The 14,884-nt window shown below is 52.5% G+C and overlaps 6 protein-coding genes across 7 annotated transcripts in view; 3 read left to right on the top strand and 3 right to left on the bottom strand.

The window, feature by feature from the left end:
* Nucleotides 1-678: 678 nt before the first annotated feature.
* LOC109534040 (radial spoke head protein 6 homolog A) lies at nt 679-2,723 on the bottom strand. The gene is made up of 4 exons (XM_048662918.1): nt 1,812-2,723; nt 1,555-1,761; nt 1,357-1,496; nt 679-1,271 (listed from the first exon to the last, which is right to left on the bottom strand). The coding sequence occupies exons 1-4, from the start codon at nt 2,667-2,669 to the stop codon at nt 737-739; spliced, it is 1,740 nt and encodes a 579-aa protein (XP_048518875.1). The 5' UTR covers nt 2,670-2,723; the 3' UTR covers nt 679-736.
* A 15-nt stretch (nt 2,724-2,738) lies between these two features.
* LOC109534041 (5-hydroxytryptamine receptor) lies at nt 2,739-5,839 on the top strand (the record flags this gene model as incomplete). Its single annotated transcript, XM_048662920.1, is given in 5 exon segments — nt 2,739-2,848; nt 2,901-3,251; nt 3,295-3,484; nt 3,534-3,653; nt 4,687-5,839. Coding segments are annotated over 5 exon segments (1,161 nt in total), but the record flags the coding sequence as incomplete, so codon positions are not given.
* A 4,550-nt stretch (nt 5,840-10,389) lies between these two features.
* On the top strand, nt 10,390-10,958 carry LOC109534034 (signal peptidase complex subunit 1). The gene is made up of 3 exons (XM_019899582.2): nt 10,390-10,543; nt 10,594-10,740; nt 10,792-10,958. Exons 1-3 carry the CDS (start codon nt 10,511-10,513, stop codon nt 10,894-10,896), a joined length of 285 nt encoding a protein of 94 aa, XP_019755141.1. The 5' UTR covers nt 10,390-10,510; the 3' UTR covers nt 10,897-10,958.
* On the bottom strand, nt 10,949-12,093 carry LOC109534033 (39S ribosomal protein L44, mitochondrial). The gene is made up of 4 exons (XM_019899581.2): nt 11,716-12,093; nt 11,463-11,665; nt 11,099-11,408; nt 10,949-11,042 (listed from the first exon to the last, which is right to left on the bottom strand). Exons 1-4 carry the CDS (start codon nt 12,008-12,010, stop codon nt 10,966-10,968), a joined length of 885 nt encoding a protein of 294 aa, XP_019755140.2. The 5' UTR covers nt 12,011-12,093; the 3' UTR covers nt 10,949-10,965.
* Nucleotides 12,094-12,578: 485 nt separating this feature from the next.
* LOC109534036 (mitochondrial import receptor subunit TOM7 homolog) lies at nt 12,579-12,995 on the bottom strand. The gene is made up of 3 exons (XM_019899584.2): nt 12,840-12,995; nt 12,736-12,784; nt 12,579-12,682 (listed from the first exon to the last, which is right to left on the bottom strand). Exons 1-3 carry the CDS (start codon nt 12,937-12,939, stop codon nt 12,670-12,672), a joined length of 162 nt encoding a protein of 53 aa, XP_019755143.1. The 5' UTR covers nt 12,940-12,995; the 3' UTR covers nt 12,579-12,669.
* A 118-nt stretch (nt 12,996-13,113) lies between these two features.
* Nucleotides 13,114-14,884, top strand: part of LOC109534035 (phosphatidylinositol 5-phosphate 4-kinase type-2 alpha) — a 3,819-nt gene continuing 2,048 nt past the window's right edge. For both annotated transcript variants that reach the window (XM_048663101.1, XM_048663102.1), the window contains exons 1-7: nt 13,114-13,422; nt 13,479-13,576; nt 13,634-13,744; nt 13,797-13,935; nt 13,989-14,136; nt 14,193-14,284; nt 14,338-14,440. In XM_048663101.1, the coding sequence (XP_048519058.1) occupies nt 13,300-13,422; nt 13,479-13,576; nt 13,634-13,744; nt 13,797-13,935; nt 13,989-14,136; nt 14,193-14,284; nt 14,338-14,440 (814 nt within the window). In that variant the 5' untranslated portion in view covers nt 13,114-13,299. The remainder of the gene's footprint in view (nt 13,423-13,478; nt 13,577-13,633; nt 13,745-13,796; nt 13,936-13,988; nt 14,137-14,192; nt 14,285-14,337; nt 14,441-14,884) is intronic.

The following is a 14,884-nucleotide window of genomic DNA, read 5'->3' on the forward strand; positions in this document are numbered from 1 at the left end:
AGTGTCTTTAATTGACAGCCCGATTGAGCTTTGGGTGGCCTTTCTTGGAAACCTTTGGGGAATTTTTGAGTTGACGTTGTCTTTTGGCAGCTAATGGCCACCAACCTGCAGACTCACTTTCCAAGGTCAGTCACTCCCAATCTAGAGCCTGGGCAAAGGTCGCTTTAGCACCGTTTAATGGTTGGGACAGTTGAGCCTTTAGCGGCTTTTTTCGCGGGCCTTTGGCGAATTTTTAAGTTCTCTCGATCCTCTAAGAGCTCGTTGTTATTAGCCCGAAGGCTCACGTTCGATGGCCAGCAACTGCCCATCTGGAGCCTTTGCTAAGGTCACTTTACCCGCGTTCTCTTCAAGAGCTCGTCCTCAATCAGGCGTGCGACTGGCAATTTTTGCAAGAGCCTTTGAAGATTTTTTTGACTTGGGGGCTTTAACAACGCAACTTAATCCGCTAGTTTCGCAGGCAAAAATCGCATTTTGCCTGCTTTCGGACCACCAGGAGGCAAAAACACAGCCTCAAATCATCCGCAAACCCCTCAAGGCACTCGCCAGTAAAATATGGCCCCGTCCCGGCATTTTTGCGCCTGGCCAAATGAAAATTCAACAGTTGCGCCTCTTGAAACGTTGCGTCCATAATGCGCACTATTTATGAGCCCTTATCCAGATTCGATCCAGAACAGTGGCGGCCCACAACGCAAGTTATTTATTAACGTAACACAACAACTGCAGTTTTCCATAAAAACTAGTCCTCGTCGTCCTCTTCCTCATCCTCCTCCTCCTCCTCCTGCTCGGGCTCGGCCTCCTCGCCTCCCTCTCCCAGCTGCAGTTTCGGCTTGGGCAAGTGGTCGATGCGCCACTGCTCCTCCTCCTGCCCGGACGGGTCCAACACCTCCAGAACCTCCGGCCCCACCGGATACTCCTGCTGCACAGCAGGCAGAGGCAGCGGCGTGAAGTTGGTCTGCATGTACTTCAGCCCGTCGCCTATGTAGACGTTGTAGAAGCCGCTGGTGGGCGTGGCAAGGGCGTGGCCGCCAGGCCACAGGTTGGAGCGCACCACCGCCAAGGAGAACATGTCCAGAACGCTGGCGGTGGGGCGCACCGTCCACGGATTGGTGGTCTCCAGGGAGGCGTCCTCCGAGAGGGGCGTGAGAAGGGGCGGCCCGCTTTCCGGCTCCACCCGCGTGGCTTTCGGCTCCTCCTCCTGCTCCTCCTCGCCCAGTTGCTCGCCCTCGTCCTCCTCATCGCCCGCGCCCTCCAGGTCGGGCCCGGGGTTCCACCTGGTATAGGGGCAGGTTACTTTTAGCTGCCCCCTACAGGGTGTCCCCTCATGGGGACACCCTGTACGGTTGGGGCTCCGCCCACCAGCTGGTCCTGCCCTGCGGCAGAATGTAGGGCGCCGTGTGCACCCAGAACGACATGGACGAGTCCAGGAGATCCTTCAGGGCGGGGGGCTGGTAGTGGGGGTTGGGGCTGTAGACGGTTTTCGGCTCCCCACCTGCTGCCTGCAGCAGGGAACGCATGCTCAACCCTGTTGSAGTGGTAGTACCGCTGCACAGTTACCTCCTCCTCCTCCTCTTCGGCGCCCTCCCCCAGCTCCTCTGCGCCGAAGGTGTAGAACCCCAGAGGGGCCACCAGGGTGGCCGAGGAGATCCTGGCAATCTGCGCCCTGAGCAGGTGCCTCTCCTGGCCGGGGAACTCTGGGTGGGTCTGGATGGGCGTGTCCAACCGTCCGCTGAAGGCCTTGTGGATCTGGCGCGCCACTCGGATCTGGAATGGGGTTTAAAAGGAACTGGGGGGGGTGGGAGTTGCGAGGTTGCCTGTTGTGGGGAGACGTCCGGCAGCTCGGTCCAGGGCTCCCCTATCCCGGGGCACACGAAGTAGGCCTTCTTGTTGAGGCCCACGCCCGAGGGCTCCATGGGGGCCTCCGCCGGAGGCAGGAAGTGGATCTGGGGCTCCGCCGGCAGGGCCCTGGGGACTTTGGAAGTTGCCCCTTCTCCCGCCAGGGACAGGTGGGCCAGCGCCTCGTCCAGCTGGCTCATCGGGGCGCTGGGCAGCTGGGCGGTTTGCTCCGCAAACTCCTCGTTCCGCCGCACATACTCCTCCTCCTTCAGCTCCGCCTCCAGCACCAGGTAGTTCTGGAAGGTCCCCAGGACCTTCCCCCAGAAGCGGATGGAGGCGATCGGCTTGGCCGCCACCAGCTGCCTCATGGACAGCATGACAAAGACCATCTCCGGCCGGGGCAGGCCCAGCCCCGCCTGTTCCAGATAGAAGAGCATCTCCAGCAGGTTGTTCCTGGACATGTCGGCCAGCTCCAGGTCCTCCGGGTCCAAGGTGGAGGGGGCGGGGGCTGGCAGCGGGCGCAGCGCCCTCAGCATGTGGGAGGCGAGCTCGAAGGCGGCGGGCGTGATGTAGCAGTCCTCCAAACGGTCGGTCAGCGGGCGGTAGCGGCGCTCCTTCACCTTGCGGCTGTACTCCTCGAAGAAGTCGATCACATTCTCGGGCCGCTCCGCCAGGATCCGGTTGAGCACCTCGGTCAGGTGGTCGTAGAGGTTGTCGCCGGTGTTGCCGCTGGCCGTTTGCAGGAAAGTCTTGGCGTTGAAGAATTCCGCCTCGTTGTTCGGCAGCTCTTCCGCCGCTTCGCCGGCATTTTGCGTGACCGAGTAGCCGAACAGCATTTTGCCAGTTGGGGGGGGGAAGTGACGTTGACTGATCGCGGGTGTCAAGGTGAATTCGGTTGGTTCCAGGTGAACATCAACTGGATCATGGGGCCCGAGCTGTGCGACATGTGGACCTCGATCGACGTGCTCTGCTGCACCGCCTCCATTCTCCATTTGGTGGCGATCGCCCTGGACAGGTGAGTCTGCGCCCCCCTAAACGCAGTGGCCCAGATGGGGACGAATGCGCAGGTACTGGGCGGTGACCAACGTGGACTACATCCACATGCGCAACAGTCAGCGCATCGGGGTGATGATCGTGATCATCTGGGTGATCGCTCTGGTGGTCTCCCTCGCCCCCCAGATCCCCCAGTTCAAGGACCCGGAGTACCTCTACCGGATCGAGGTGAAGAAACAGTGCCTGGTCAGCCAGGACGTCAAGTACCAGATCTTCGCCACCAGCTCCACCTTCTACGTGCCGCTGCTGGTGATCTTCGCGCTCTACTGGAAGATCTTCCAGGCGGCCCGCAACCGCATCCGCAGGCGACGCGAGCTGAAGCAGCAGAACGTCCAGACCAGCGAGAAAACGAACAACAACAGCCGGTGAGTGTGGGTGAGGCTGACAGAGGCTGCACGGAAATTGTAGAATCGTCTACCTCAGGCTGACCAGCACGTTCCTGGGCAAGCGCCGGTTCCTGCGCGTGAAGAAGTCGGCGGAGAAGAACCCGTCGGCGGAGGCGCTGGTCAGCTCGCTGGTGATGATGGAGGGCCAGTCGACCACCACCATGGAGATGCTGGAGGAGCATGAGGAGCCCACCAGCAGCAACGACCAGGAGGTGGGTGACTGTCTGCGTGTGATTGTGGGGACTAATTGAGGGTTTCCAGGAGGAAACCACCGCGTTCACCATATCCAGGCCGCCCACTGGCGAGGGCACGCCCCACCAGGTGCTGATCGTGTCCAGTAGTCTTTCGCCGGACAAGTCGTCGACCAATAGCGGCCACAAGGTATGTGGGGGCGGGGCTTGCGTCGAGCTCCTCCCCCTGCACTTGGCTTTGGACCGCGCCGGCCGCACAGTGGGGGTTTTCACATCAATTGCTCAAACCTCGTGGGCGAACAATATAAAAAGTTTATATTTGCTTTTCCTCCAAAGGACATTCTTGGAGTTTCGGCGCACTTTTGGGGAATGTCCCGCAGGTTTGTGTGGTAAAGTGTCCTAAGTTGACGACCCAATTAGGCGTTGAGTGGCCTTTCGTGCAAACTTTTGCCGAATTTTTAAGTTGAGGTTGTCCTTTCGCAGCTTATGGCCACCAACCTGAAGACTCATTTTCATAGGTCAGTTACTCCCAACCACGAGCCTTGACAAAGGTTCTTCTTACGCAGGTTTGTGTGATAAAGTGTCCGTAATGGACTACCCAATTAGGCGTTGAGTGGCATTTTGTGCAAACTTTTGACGAATTTTTAAGTTGAGGTTGTCCTTTCGCAGCTTATAGCCACCAAAAAATTGAACAAAACTTCAAAATTTAGAAAACTAAAAACGTTGGAAACATTCTGGACACGCCGCTGGACAGAGGAGGACAACGCGCCCAAAAAAGCCGATGTTGACTTTTCACCTGAATGGCCGAATAAGCGAGTTACTGGATGTTTTTGGAATTGCGGGCTAATTTTCGGAAAAAAATTCCCCAATTTAGGGAATTTGTGCCAAATCAAATCGCGGTCAAACTTCACTGTGCAGGCCTTAGTGGTCGAAGGCAACGAAAACTGCCCGAAACAGCAGGACAGATCTCGAAAATAACCCATCCTCAGGCTTCTTCACCTGAAAAATTCGGATGAAAATTCGGCCAGATTTTTTTTTTTAATCAGACGTTTGTCACAAACTGAATGAAAATAATCTCCCAAAATATCTGCGCGCTAATGTGTCAGCACTCAGTCCCAGCAACGCGGCTGAGTTACTGTGCCGGCGCACTGAGTTGGCGCAGCAACCACTGCGCCAACACTGAGTTACTCGCGGCCTGGCGTGATTAATGTGCGATTTTGCAGGCAGAAGTCCAGCAGAAAGAGCGCGCGTCCCGAGCGGCGCTTAGTGTGCCGCGGGACAAACACACGCAGTCCCGCCGGGACAAGAAAGAGAGCCTGGAGGCGAAACGGGAGCGGAAGGCGGCCAAAACGCTGGCAATCATAACCGGCGCTTTCGTGATGTGCTGGCTGCCGTTCTTCATTCTGGCGCTGCTGATGCCGCTCTGTGGCGCCGCCTGCACCATCAGCGAGTTCATCATGAGCTTTGCGCTGTGGCTCGGCTACTTCAACTCGACGCTGAATCCGGTCATCTACACGATCTTCAATCCGGAGTTTCGCCAGGCGTTCAAGCGCATTCTGTGCGGCGCCCGTCGCCAACGATCCCGCAATTGCCGATCGGGCAAAGTGCGGTAAAAACCGCTCGTTTCCTTCGAAGTTGGAGGGCGTGAGGAACCGGAAGACCTGCTTTACTTTGGCGTCACTCCGGCATCACTCCGGCGTCACTCCGGCATCACTCCGGCATCACTCCGGCGTCACTCCGGCGACACTTCGGCGTCCCCCAGCCCTTCCCGATTAATTAGTGAACATTTTATGGCCCGCAAACTGAGGGCGGTCGCTACCAAGTCTTTCCACCGTAGATGCAGATTTAGGTACTTTTTACCCCCATTCGGGGGCTAGTGTTAGTCGAACGAAAATTGTACAAAAACCAAGGGGATTATTGTACAATTGCCCGCTACCTCACCCCATTAAAGGGGCACCTTCAGCGTATACGCTATATGATTGAGCCTGATATACCCGTATACTCAGCCTGAAGGTGGCGCTGCCGCAAAAATCAAAACGTTCCTCCATTGTTGTCAAACGAAAATAGTCCCCGCCCCCCTTTTGTACATACATCTATATCCTGCTATATAAACATCATCTCTTCTGCATGTACATACATATTTAAAGCGGTAATAGGTGGCAACACTGTAAAGTTAAGGAACTCGGTTTTGTGATATATAGATATGTTTTTGTTGAAAATTTGAATGTTTATTCTGTAAATTATCGGGCTGGCGCCCCCCACTATTTACCAGTGTAAAGTGTACTAAACATTGTACTTAAGACTATATGGATTCTGTGTGTTGTACATATATAAATATATATACAAATATTTAAAAAATCCTAATAAACATTGAGGATGGACAAATGGTGGTTTTCCTGGGGGGATTTGGAAGGTTGGCTCACTTGGGTGCGTAATGGGTGTGAGTAGGACGTTTGATATTTTTCCTGGACAACCGGGAATTTTTAGACAAAATTGACTGTTGCCAAAATGTGCCGAATGTCCAGAGCGTGCCTGAGAGGCAGCAAATTTTTTTTTTTTTTTAAATGCCAAGAACTTATAATCGAAAAGTTGGGGAGGATTTCTGGCAACACTGCTGGATAGAGGCGCTGTGGCGCACGCCGAAGTAATGTTGCCTTTTTTCTAAAGTGGCGAATCACAGAGCTGCAGCGGGGCGCTTTAAGAGTGTTTGGGTTTTTTGGTTTTTCCCACATAAATTACCCGGAGAATTTCGAAAAATACGAAAATATATTTTGCGAAAACCAAGAATTTTACGCAGGAAAAAATGTATTCGTCAAAAATTGTTCACGAGCTCAAAAAGCAGCTACGAACAATATTTTCAAAGGCGTTGCAAAATTTTTGGAAAAAAACCGTTTTTGTAAAATCACTTTTTAATTTTTTGCTCGAACACCAAGAATTTTACGAAAAAATTAAATCTTCAAAAATTGTTCACCAGCTAAAAATGCAAGTACGAGCAATATTTTCAAAACCGTTGCAAATTTTTTGGAAAAAACCCTTTTTGGAAAATCACTTTTTAATTTTTTGCTCGAAAACCAAGAATTTTACAAACAAAAATCTTCTTCAAAAATTGTTTACGAGCTGAAAAAGCATCTACGAACAATATTTTCAAAACCGTTGCAAAATTTTTGGGAAAAAAAATATTTTTTGGAAAATTACATTTAAATTTTTTGGTCGAAACGAATAATTTTACGAAGAAATTAATTCTTCAAAAATTGCTCACGAGCTCAAAAAGCAGCTACGAACAATGTTTTCAAAACCGTCGCAATTTTTTTGGAAAATCACATTTTAATTTTTTGCTCGAAAACCAACAATTTAGCAAAAAAATGTATTCTTCAAAAATAGTTCACCAGCTTAAAAAGCAACTACGAACAATATTTTCAAAACCGTTGCAAAATGTTTGAAAAAAAAAATGTTTTTTGGAAAGAATTTTAGGAAAAAATTGATTGTGCGGACATCGTTCACGAGCTCAGAAAGCAGCTAAAAAATGATTCGAAAACCGTGAAAAAATTTAGGAAAAAAATCTAAAAAAACTTTTTTTGGAAAATCAGATTTTAATTTTTTGCTCGAAAACCAAGAATTTTACGAAGAAATTGATTCTACAGAAATCGTTCACGAGCCCAAAAAGCAGCTAAAAAATGTTCTGAAAACCGTGACAAAATTTAGGAAAAAATCTAAAAAAAACTATTTTTGGAAAATCGCATTTTAACACATTGCTTGAAAGCCATGCTTGTTACGCAAAAACAAATTCTTCAAAAAATGTTCACGAGCTATAAAAGCGGCTACAAACAATATTTTTTTCGAAAAACTGAGAAATGTTCTAAAAACCGTTGCAAAATTTAAGAAAAAATTGTAAAAAATCCTTTTTTTGGATAATCACATTTTAATTCATCCTGCATAGGTGTTTCGACAAGTGACCAATTAGGGAGCTGCTGAGGATTTTTCGATTTTTAAGGGAGTTTTCGTAATTTCCCCATAATCAACAGAGGCATTTTTTTGTTTTGAAGACACATTTATATTTTTTGCACGAATATCTAGCTTTTTATGCAAAAAATGTGTACTCCGTGAAACATTTAGCGTCAAAACAATTTAAAAACGGTGGAAAAACAGTTTTCAGTCCTCAAAAAAAATCTTCAAAACTGAAGGAAAAATTGTCCGATTTTGGAATTTCCAAAAGCCAATCAAAGCGCAGCTTTTCCAACTTCCGATCCGGATTTCACTCATCGGAAGTGCCTGAACCCAGCGCAGAAAAAGCGGAATTTATCCGCAAAAGTTCGTTTTTCGACCAACCGAAAAATGGCGCCCAAACAATGGCAGGCAAAGGGCCAAAAAGCGTTAAAAAAGCGCCCCGATCGGTCCATTGACGAAAGTTCGTTGGCTGCTTCCGATGCACCCAAAACACGATAATCACAGGGTATCAGGTAGGATTTGAGGACCTGCAAAGGGCCAAAAGACTGATTTGAATACGCACGTTGGCATCGGGCCGAAAATCCGCCCATCCTTTCAGGTGCGCCATCAAAGCGAACTGGGACTAAGTGGGGCCCTACAAAAAGCCCAAACTCAGCCCCGAAATCGTCTGTTGCCTTCCGAGTTCCACACAGTCGAAATGGGTCGCAAACTGATAGCAGAAAGCCGGAAAACCCGAAAACCGCTGGTGGAAAAGCTGCGCAGGGCGCGCATTAACGACACCCTCGACACCCTTAAAGGGCTCCTGTTGGAGTCCCGCCTGCTGGTGAGCCCGGGGGCTCAGCGCCGCACCGCCAAGCTGGAAAAGGCCGATATTCTGGAACTGGCCGTGGAACAATTGCGGTTTTGGCAGCAGAAATTCTGCGAAAATCCGCAGGATTTGGGGTGGACGCCTACTCAAAGTACTGGAGTAAGTGAGTGGCTGTTGCGGGAAAATGGGGAAGAGTGCGAAAACGTGCCCTTTTGGAGGCCCTGGTAGCTGCCCGACACAAACAAACCTCCCCGAAAGCTGTTTTATGTGATATTACCACTGTAAGTTGTTGTTTGTTTGGAATAAAGCCCTTTTTGCCGTTGTTTTCTTGGCATTTTTCGCGTTTACCGACGGAAAAGTTCGGAATTTGACTGATAAAAGTCTTAACTGGAAACCGAAATTTTGGCAACAGTTGCCATTAGCCACCCGCAAGGATTAGCGTTTACCGTCAAAAAGCCCGGTTTACGAAAAAAAAATCAATCTAAAACTGATCTTTAGCTCAAAGGTTCGGAAACCCAGTCCAGCCCTGTGCGCCTGACCTTCGCTTTCAGCCTGGTGTGAGAGAGGCGGCGACACGCGCGCGCGGAGCCTGTAATGCGTCAGACAGAGACAACAGCGCCCGGGTACGTTCGGCCGGTGGGCTTCACAGCTTGCGCCACAGAGCCGGGCTTCGCAGAAAGTATTAAGTAATAAAGTAAAGTTTTATAATATTTTCTGATAAAAATCGAAAAATCTGCAACAGCGCGGTCACAGCGAACGTTAAGGGAAACTGGTCTTAATTGGCAAAAAAGTCCTCTATACAGAGGCGTGCGTGGAAAGGCGTTTGTGAACTTCCAAATTGGACAAGTTTTCAGGCGCAGAATGAGGAAAACACACTTTCCGAACTTCGTCCGGCTGCAGCTTCAGCATTTTTCAAAATTTTCGAAGGGCAAAACGCAGTTTCGGAAGCTGCAATCTTGGGCTTTCTTCACTATCTTTGAATTCCAGAATCGGCTCTTAATTGGGGACGTTTTGAGGTGAAATGTGGGCACTTTGCCGACTACGTCGGGCTGTGGCTTCCACAATTGTCCCAATTTTGGGCATCAAAACCCTGCCTTCAGCCCATCTAAACCGGCCCTTTCTTCGGCTGTTTGAAAACCCAAAATCGGCCAAAAATTGGCAGCGTTTTTCAGGTGAACAGCGGGTGGAGAGTGTAAAAAAGACCTTCCCGTACGTAAAACATGCTTTGCAAAGCCCRAARWCTGCGCTTCMWWSGACYGAACAWCYTSCGTCTKTMCTGATCTYMCGGCMGRYAAAAACTGCGTTCAAACGCTGAAAACSKGCSCTTTCCMWYRSGGCCMAATTTGGGGCAAAAAGTGTGGGGAGGATTCCCAAGAACCACCCCCTGCAGGGCAAATTCRGCKCTAGTTTGGGGGGTTTTCAGGAACTTCTRGCACAGAAAACCTGCGTCTAAAAGCAGAAAATGGGCGCGTGCTTCGGTACTTTAAAGCTTCCAAATCGGCCCTCATCAGGGCCGGTTTTAACCCGAAGAATGTGAGCGCTTTCAGGGCAGCTTCGGTGCAAAAAGCCCTTGCAAAACTCAACTTTTCTGGCGAAATTCGCAGGGACGTGGATTAAATACCCGGCTTGCGACATTAACAGGGCGCATTTGTCACAAAATAGCGGTTTAGGCGCAGAACATGTGCAGGCTAGTCGGAGGGTTGCGAAAAGCAGCAAACAAGTGGTAAGCAGTTGGGACTCACCTTCAACTGCTGGGCAGCACCATACCGGGCAAAGCCCCCCATTTTGGGGCTTTTTCCAGGAACATTCCGGCGGGGGCCCCTTCACCAGGCGTCAAGAGGAAACGGAAGACTCGGTCGCAGTTGATTCGCAGCTTTTGTCGAAGGTGTTTGAAGCAATAACGTTGCCCCAGGGGGCCTGAGCAGGCCCTGGAGGGTCAGGGACCCTCCAAGAGCCCCCCACTTGCCCTCCCTGACGGGTAAGTGGTTGCAACCTGCCCCACTGTTGAAGAGGGTCGGGGTAACACTTTGCAACACTTTTCGGGGGGAAAATCGCGAACTTTTGCGCCTTTTGGGGGCAAAAACCGGCCCGAAGCCCCGTCACCAGGCGTCAAGAAGACAGTCACTCAACATGGCGTCGTTTCCGGCTGCGCGCCCTCTAGGCAGGCAGCAGTCAAATTCGATTGAGGTTAGGTTGCGCGGGTGTCGTGTTGACAGTCCAACAAAAACATACGTAGACAAACTGTGTTTTTGGTGTTTTTAAGGAATTTCGCCCCTATTTTGGCTGCTGACGCCATGGATTACTTCAAGAGCATCCCCGTGCACATGGCAAGTAGTTTGGGCGAATTTGGGGGGGTTAATTAACGTGGACACTGTAGGACTTCGAGGGGCAACATGCCGCCGAAAAGTTCTCCCGGATCATCATCACCCTGTTCGGGATCGTGGGGCTGATTTGGGGCTACGCCATCCAGCAGTTCTCCCAGACCGTGTACATTCTGGCGTCGGGCTTCTTTCTCGCCAGCATTGTAAGTGAGAGTGAGTTGAGAGAGCGCCGGGAGTAAAGTGGGTTTTTGCAGCTAACGATCCCCCCATGGCCGATGTATCGGCGCAAGCCCCTCAACTGGCAGCCGGCCCGCGAGGGCGACGCCGCCTCCACCACCAAGAGCAAGAAAAAGAAGTGATTTGCTTGATTTTGTAAGGAAAAGGGGGCTCTATTGCAATTAAACTAAGGCATTTAACTAAATGGGGCTTTAATCACTGGCATGGAGGCGCTGGATGGCGTCCAAAGCGGCCGTTTCCTTGGCAGTTTTGATGTTTTCGCCCCAGCCTAAACAACAGGGCTTAATCAGTGCCCCCCTTAGCCTGGGGAGTCCTGGTACTTACCCAGGCCCAGGCAGGTTTTGCTCTTGGCGTCGTAGAGCCCCACTTGGAAGTTGGCCAGAATCGTGTTGCTGGCGCTCTGGTTGCACAGGCGGGGCTCCACCTGCTCCACGCCCTTGGCCTGCAGCAGCCGCAGCATGTACTCGTAGGGCTGCGCTGGCGCCCAGATGTCGTACACGTCCTTGCCCACCATCTGGCACAGCAGGAAGTCGTCCACGAATCTCTGCACGCGCCCTGCGGGGCTGGAAAGCGCCAGGGCCCCCACTAAGGCCCTGAAGGTGTCCGCTAGGCTTCGCTCCTCTGGGGGGTACTCCTGCAAGGACCAGCAGTCAACAGGGGCCCCAACCGGGGGAGTTGCACCACTCACCAGGGATTTGATCAGGTCCTTGATGCCCAGGTGCTTGCCCACATGCGCCAGCATTTCCTGCGAAGTCAAGTGGCTGTGGATGCCCTCCACCACGTCAGATGGGTAGGAGGGGGCGTACGCCCCCCGAATGGTCTGGGAGATGATTTGGGCCCCGTTTTCCGCCAGCTCCCGGTTGTGCGCAATGGGCTCAAAGGCAGTGTCGCCTGCAAATGGGGGCTTTTAGGCCCCAAGGGCGGGTTTCGTGGGTACTCACCAGCCTGCCTGGCCTGGAACTCCTGGACGTTGGCCCACTCCGGCTGCACGAACGCTTCGCGCAGGGCTTTGCCCTCGAACTCCTCGCCCAGCCGCTTGGAGAAGCAGCGCAGCTCCACCTCCTCGTTCCACTCCAGGAACTGGGAGCGCCGCTGCTCCGGCTGGGGCCCCAGCGCCTTCTTCCTGAGCACTATCACCCTCATGGTGGGGCTCACCCAGCGCTTCACCGCTCGGCACTGGGCGCCTGCAAGGGGCTGCGCCCCCAACAGCCGGAAAACCACTCGGAGCGATTGCATTCTGACGGGGAAATGTTTGGTTAGGACGCTGCGCGTTGCCAACCAAACCTGCCCAGCTGGCAACAGCCTGTGGGTTTGCAGGTTATGTGCTTCCGCTGGCCTCTAGTTGTCAGTGAACCAGGTTGAGTAGGTCCAGAGCCCCCCGGGGCCCCGTTGCAGCAAATGCCTGCCCTGCGGCAGGCCGCCGGCGTGCTCCTGCTGATAATCGCCAAGGTGAGTCCCCAGGGACCCCCTCGGGGCTGCTTGCTCACGTGGGTTGCTCTAGGGCTGCGCCGACTATTGCGAGTTTGGGACCTGCGATGAGAACAGCGAGTACTGCTGCGGCGAGAACAAGTGCTGCAAGGAAACCGTGCAAGTTTGGTACTACTGGTAAGGGCAAGGTTTGTTTGGACAGCGGGAAACTGGGGGCCCCTCAATTGCAGGGCTGTGGTGCTGCTGGTTCTGATCATCGTCAGCATCGGAGGGTGTTTCTACGTGAAGTTGCTGCGCAACCGGTACCGCAGCTACCGCCCGCTGGGGCTGGACGCAGCCCCATCCGGGCCCTGAATGTGATGAATGTAAGCAGTCGTTTGATGGTTTATCTTTCTATTGTGTCAGTAAACATTGCAAAATGGGACTTATTTTTAAGCATCTGCTCCCTTCCTGGTGCTCCTCTGGTCCTACCACAGCAAGCTAGAAAGAGAAAAAGATTGGGCATTGCGCGGGGCCCCAGGGGCTCGACTTACTTGCTAAGGGCGATCTCGGGCATGCCAGGCTCGGCCCCCTGCTTGAACCCTGCAAATTGGGGCGGTTTTAGCTGATTCCAGGCCCTCCAAGCCCCACAACTTACCCAGGTAGACCACAGCAGGAATGTAGCCGTAATGGAAGACCGTCTTGACCAGCTCGATCACGAGGGAAAGGCGCTCCTTGGCTCCGTCGCTTAAGGCCATTTTTACTGGAATTTGAGGAAGATCGCGGACCAAACACGCAGGCAGAAATTTGAGGTTAAGGTGAGCCTTTGAGGGTTATGTTGGCGCTGTCAAACACCCCAACAGTGTCAAAGTGAGTGGGTTTGAGGGCGTTTTTTCGGGGCCTGGAAATAGGGCTTAAAGGGCGCTGTGTGGACGGTGCCAACGGCGTAAACGTTCCCCTTTCGGCGTTTTTTGGGGGCTTCCAATCAACAACGGTGTGGTTGTGGTGGATCGAGTGAAAACTTCGTCTGACTCCGTCGCAGATAAACAAACGGGTTTTCCGGGCTGAGTGGATGATGGTTTAGCCTGGAAAGCGCCCCCCGAAACAGTCGCACCAGCATGAGCTCCAGCGGGCAGTCGAAGCTGAAGAAGAAGCACTTTCGGGTCAAGCATCAGAAGGTGAAGCTGTTCAGGGCGAACGAGACGTTTCTGAGCGTGTTTATGTGGGGCATCAATCACACGGTGAGTAGGCGGGCTGCGGGTGGCAGGCGCAGGGCTGAGCCCCCAGTTTTGTGCAGATCAACGAGCTGATGCACGTGACCATACCAGTGATGCTGCTGCCGGACGATTTTCGGGCCTACTCCAAGATCAAAATCGACAATCATCTGTTCAACAAGTAAGCAAAAGGGGCTGCGCCCCCCGAGCGCCAGCGCTGACTGTGGGTGGGTTTCAGGGAGAATCTCCCGTCGCACTTCAAGGTGAAGGAGTACTGCCCGATGGTGTTCCGGAACATCCGGGAGCGGTTTGGGATCGACGATCTCGACTACAAAGAGTCGCTCACCAGGTAAAAGCTTCAGTGATTTTTATCAATCTAGACCCCACTTTTTGGTGGCCAGGTCGCAGCCGCTGCCCGACGACTCGACGGGGAAAAGTGGGGCCAAACTCTACCAGAGCTACGACAAGATTTTCATCATCAAGACCATGACGAGTGAGGAGGTGGAGCGAATGCACTCCTTCCTCAAGCACTATCACCCAGTAAGTGGCCTTTGAGGCCTCAAATAGCCCCGATTTGACCGTTGTTTCCCCAGTACATCGTGGAGCGACATGGCAAGACGCTGCTGCCCCAATATCTGGGCATGTACAGGCTGACGGTGGACAGTGCGGAGCACTATATTGTGGTGATGCGCAACGTTTTCTCCAACCACTTGAGCACTCATCGGAAGTTCGACCTCAAAGGTGGGAGAGTGCGAGGTTTTTGAGGGCGGTGACTGACCGAATTGGTCTGTTGGCAGGTTCCACGGTGGATCGGGAGGCGTCGGAGAAGGAGCGCGAGAAGGAACTGCCCACGCTGAAGGACAACGATTTTGTCAACGAGCAGATGAAGGTAGATGATTGAGATTGAGGCGGGTTTGGAGTGAGCGTGTGGGGGTGTTGCAGGTGTACATCGGGGAGGAGGCCAAGGCCAAGCTGATGGAGACGCTGACTGCCGATGTGGATTTCCTCACCAAGCTGCATCTGATGGACTACAGCCTGCTGCTGGGTGAGTTGCTAGTGTTGCATGCTTCCAGTTAGTGGCCGCTTGAGTCGGCGGCTGTTTGCTCTACTAGCGCGGAAATTGGCGTGAAAATCCCGCGGAATTCTGGCTTGCGCCCGCCGAGTGAGGTTGGGTGGTTGGGGCCAGGTGCGCCCCCTGATTTACTACCCCATGACTCGTCGACTGGGGCGAGTAGCTACTTGGAACTTTCCCAGTCGATGGAAGACAGTTGACTCTACCAACGCTGAAAATTGCGTCAAAATCCCAGAAAATCCTGATTTTTGCCAGCCGACTGAACTTAGGGCTCGAACTGGGTGTTGTCAGCCAGGGGCGCCCTCTGCTTTAAAAATCCATTACTCCCCAACTGGGGCAAGTAGCACCTTGAAGCTTTCCGAGTGTTTAAAAGACAGTTGACTCTACGACCGCTGAAAATTGCGTGAAAATCCCAGA

This window comes from Dendroctonus ponderosae, unplaced genomic scaffold, assembly GCF_020466585.1.
Source record: "Dendroctonus ponderosae isolate FM_Combo_2020 unplaced genomic scaffold, Dpon_F_20191213v2 Dpon_F_20191213_12, whole genome shotgun sequence".
Taxonomy (NCBI): Eukaryota; Metazoa; Arthropoda; class Insecta; order Coleoptera; family Curculionidae; genus Dendroctonus; species Dendroctonus ponderosae.

Excerpts from the sequence above, each read along its gene's own strand:
- LOC109534040 (XM_048662918.1), bottom strand. The coding sequence starts at position 2,669 with ATGCTGTTCGGCTACTCGGTCACGCAAAATGCCGGCGAAGCGGCGGAA. Across the intron at positions 1,762-1,811 it reads CGGACGTCTCCCCACAACAG|ATCCGAGTGGCGCGCCAGAT; the intron begins GCAACCTCGCAA and ends ACCCCATTCCAG. Across the intron at positions 1,272-1,356 it reads CCGCAGGGCAGGACCAGCTG|GTGGAACCCCGGGCCCGACC; the intron begins GTGGGCGGAGCC and ends CCCCTATACCAG.
- LOC109534034 (XM_019899582.2), top strand. The coding sequence starts at position 10,511 with ATGGATTACTTCAAGAGCATCCCCGTGCACATG. Across the intron at positions 10,544-10,593 it reads AGAGCATCCCCGTGCACATG|GACTTCGAGGGGCAACATGC; the intron begins GCAAGTAGTTTG and ends TGGACACTGTAG. Across the intron at positions 10,741-10,791 it reads GCTTCTTTCTCGCCAGCATT|CTAACGATCCCCCCATGGCC; the intron begins GTAAGTGAGAGT and ends GGGTTTTTGCAG.
- LOC109534033 (XM_019899581.2), bottom strand. The coding sequence starts at position 12,010 with ATGCAATCGCTCCGAGTGGTTTTCCGGCTGTTGGGGGCGCAGCCCCTT. Across the intron at positions 11,666-11,715 it reads GTTCCAGGCCAGGCAGGCTG|GCGACACTGCCTTTGAGCCC; the intron begins GTGAGTACCCAC and ends CCCCATTTGCAG. Across the intron at positions 11,043-11,098 it reads CAAAACCTGCCTGGGCCTGG|GCTGGGGCGAAAACATCAAA; the intron begins GTAAGTACCAGG and ends CCTGTTGTTTAG.
- LOC109534036 (XM_019899584.2), bottom strand. The coding sequence starts at position 12,939 with ATGGCCTTAAGCGACGGAGCCAAGGAGCGCCTTTCCCTCGTGATCGAG. Across the intron at positions 12,785-12,839 it reads TCCTGCTGTGGTCTACCTGG|GGTTCAAGCAGGGGGCCGAG; the intron begins GTAAGTTGTGGG and ends CCCAATTTGCAG.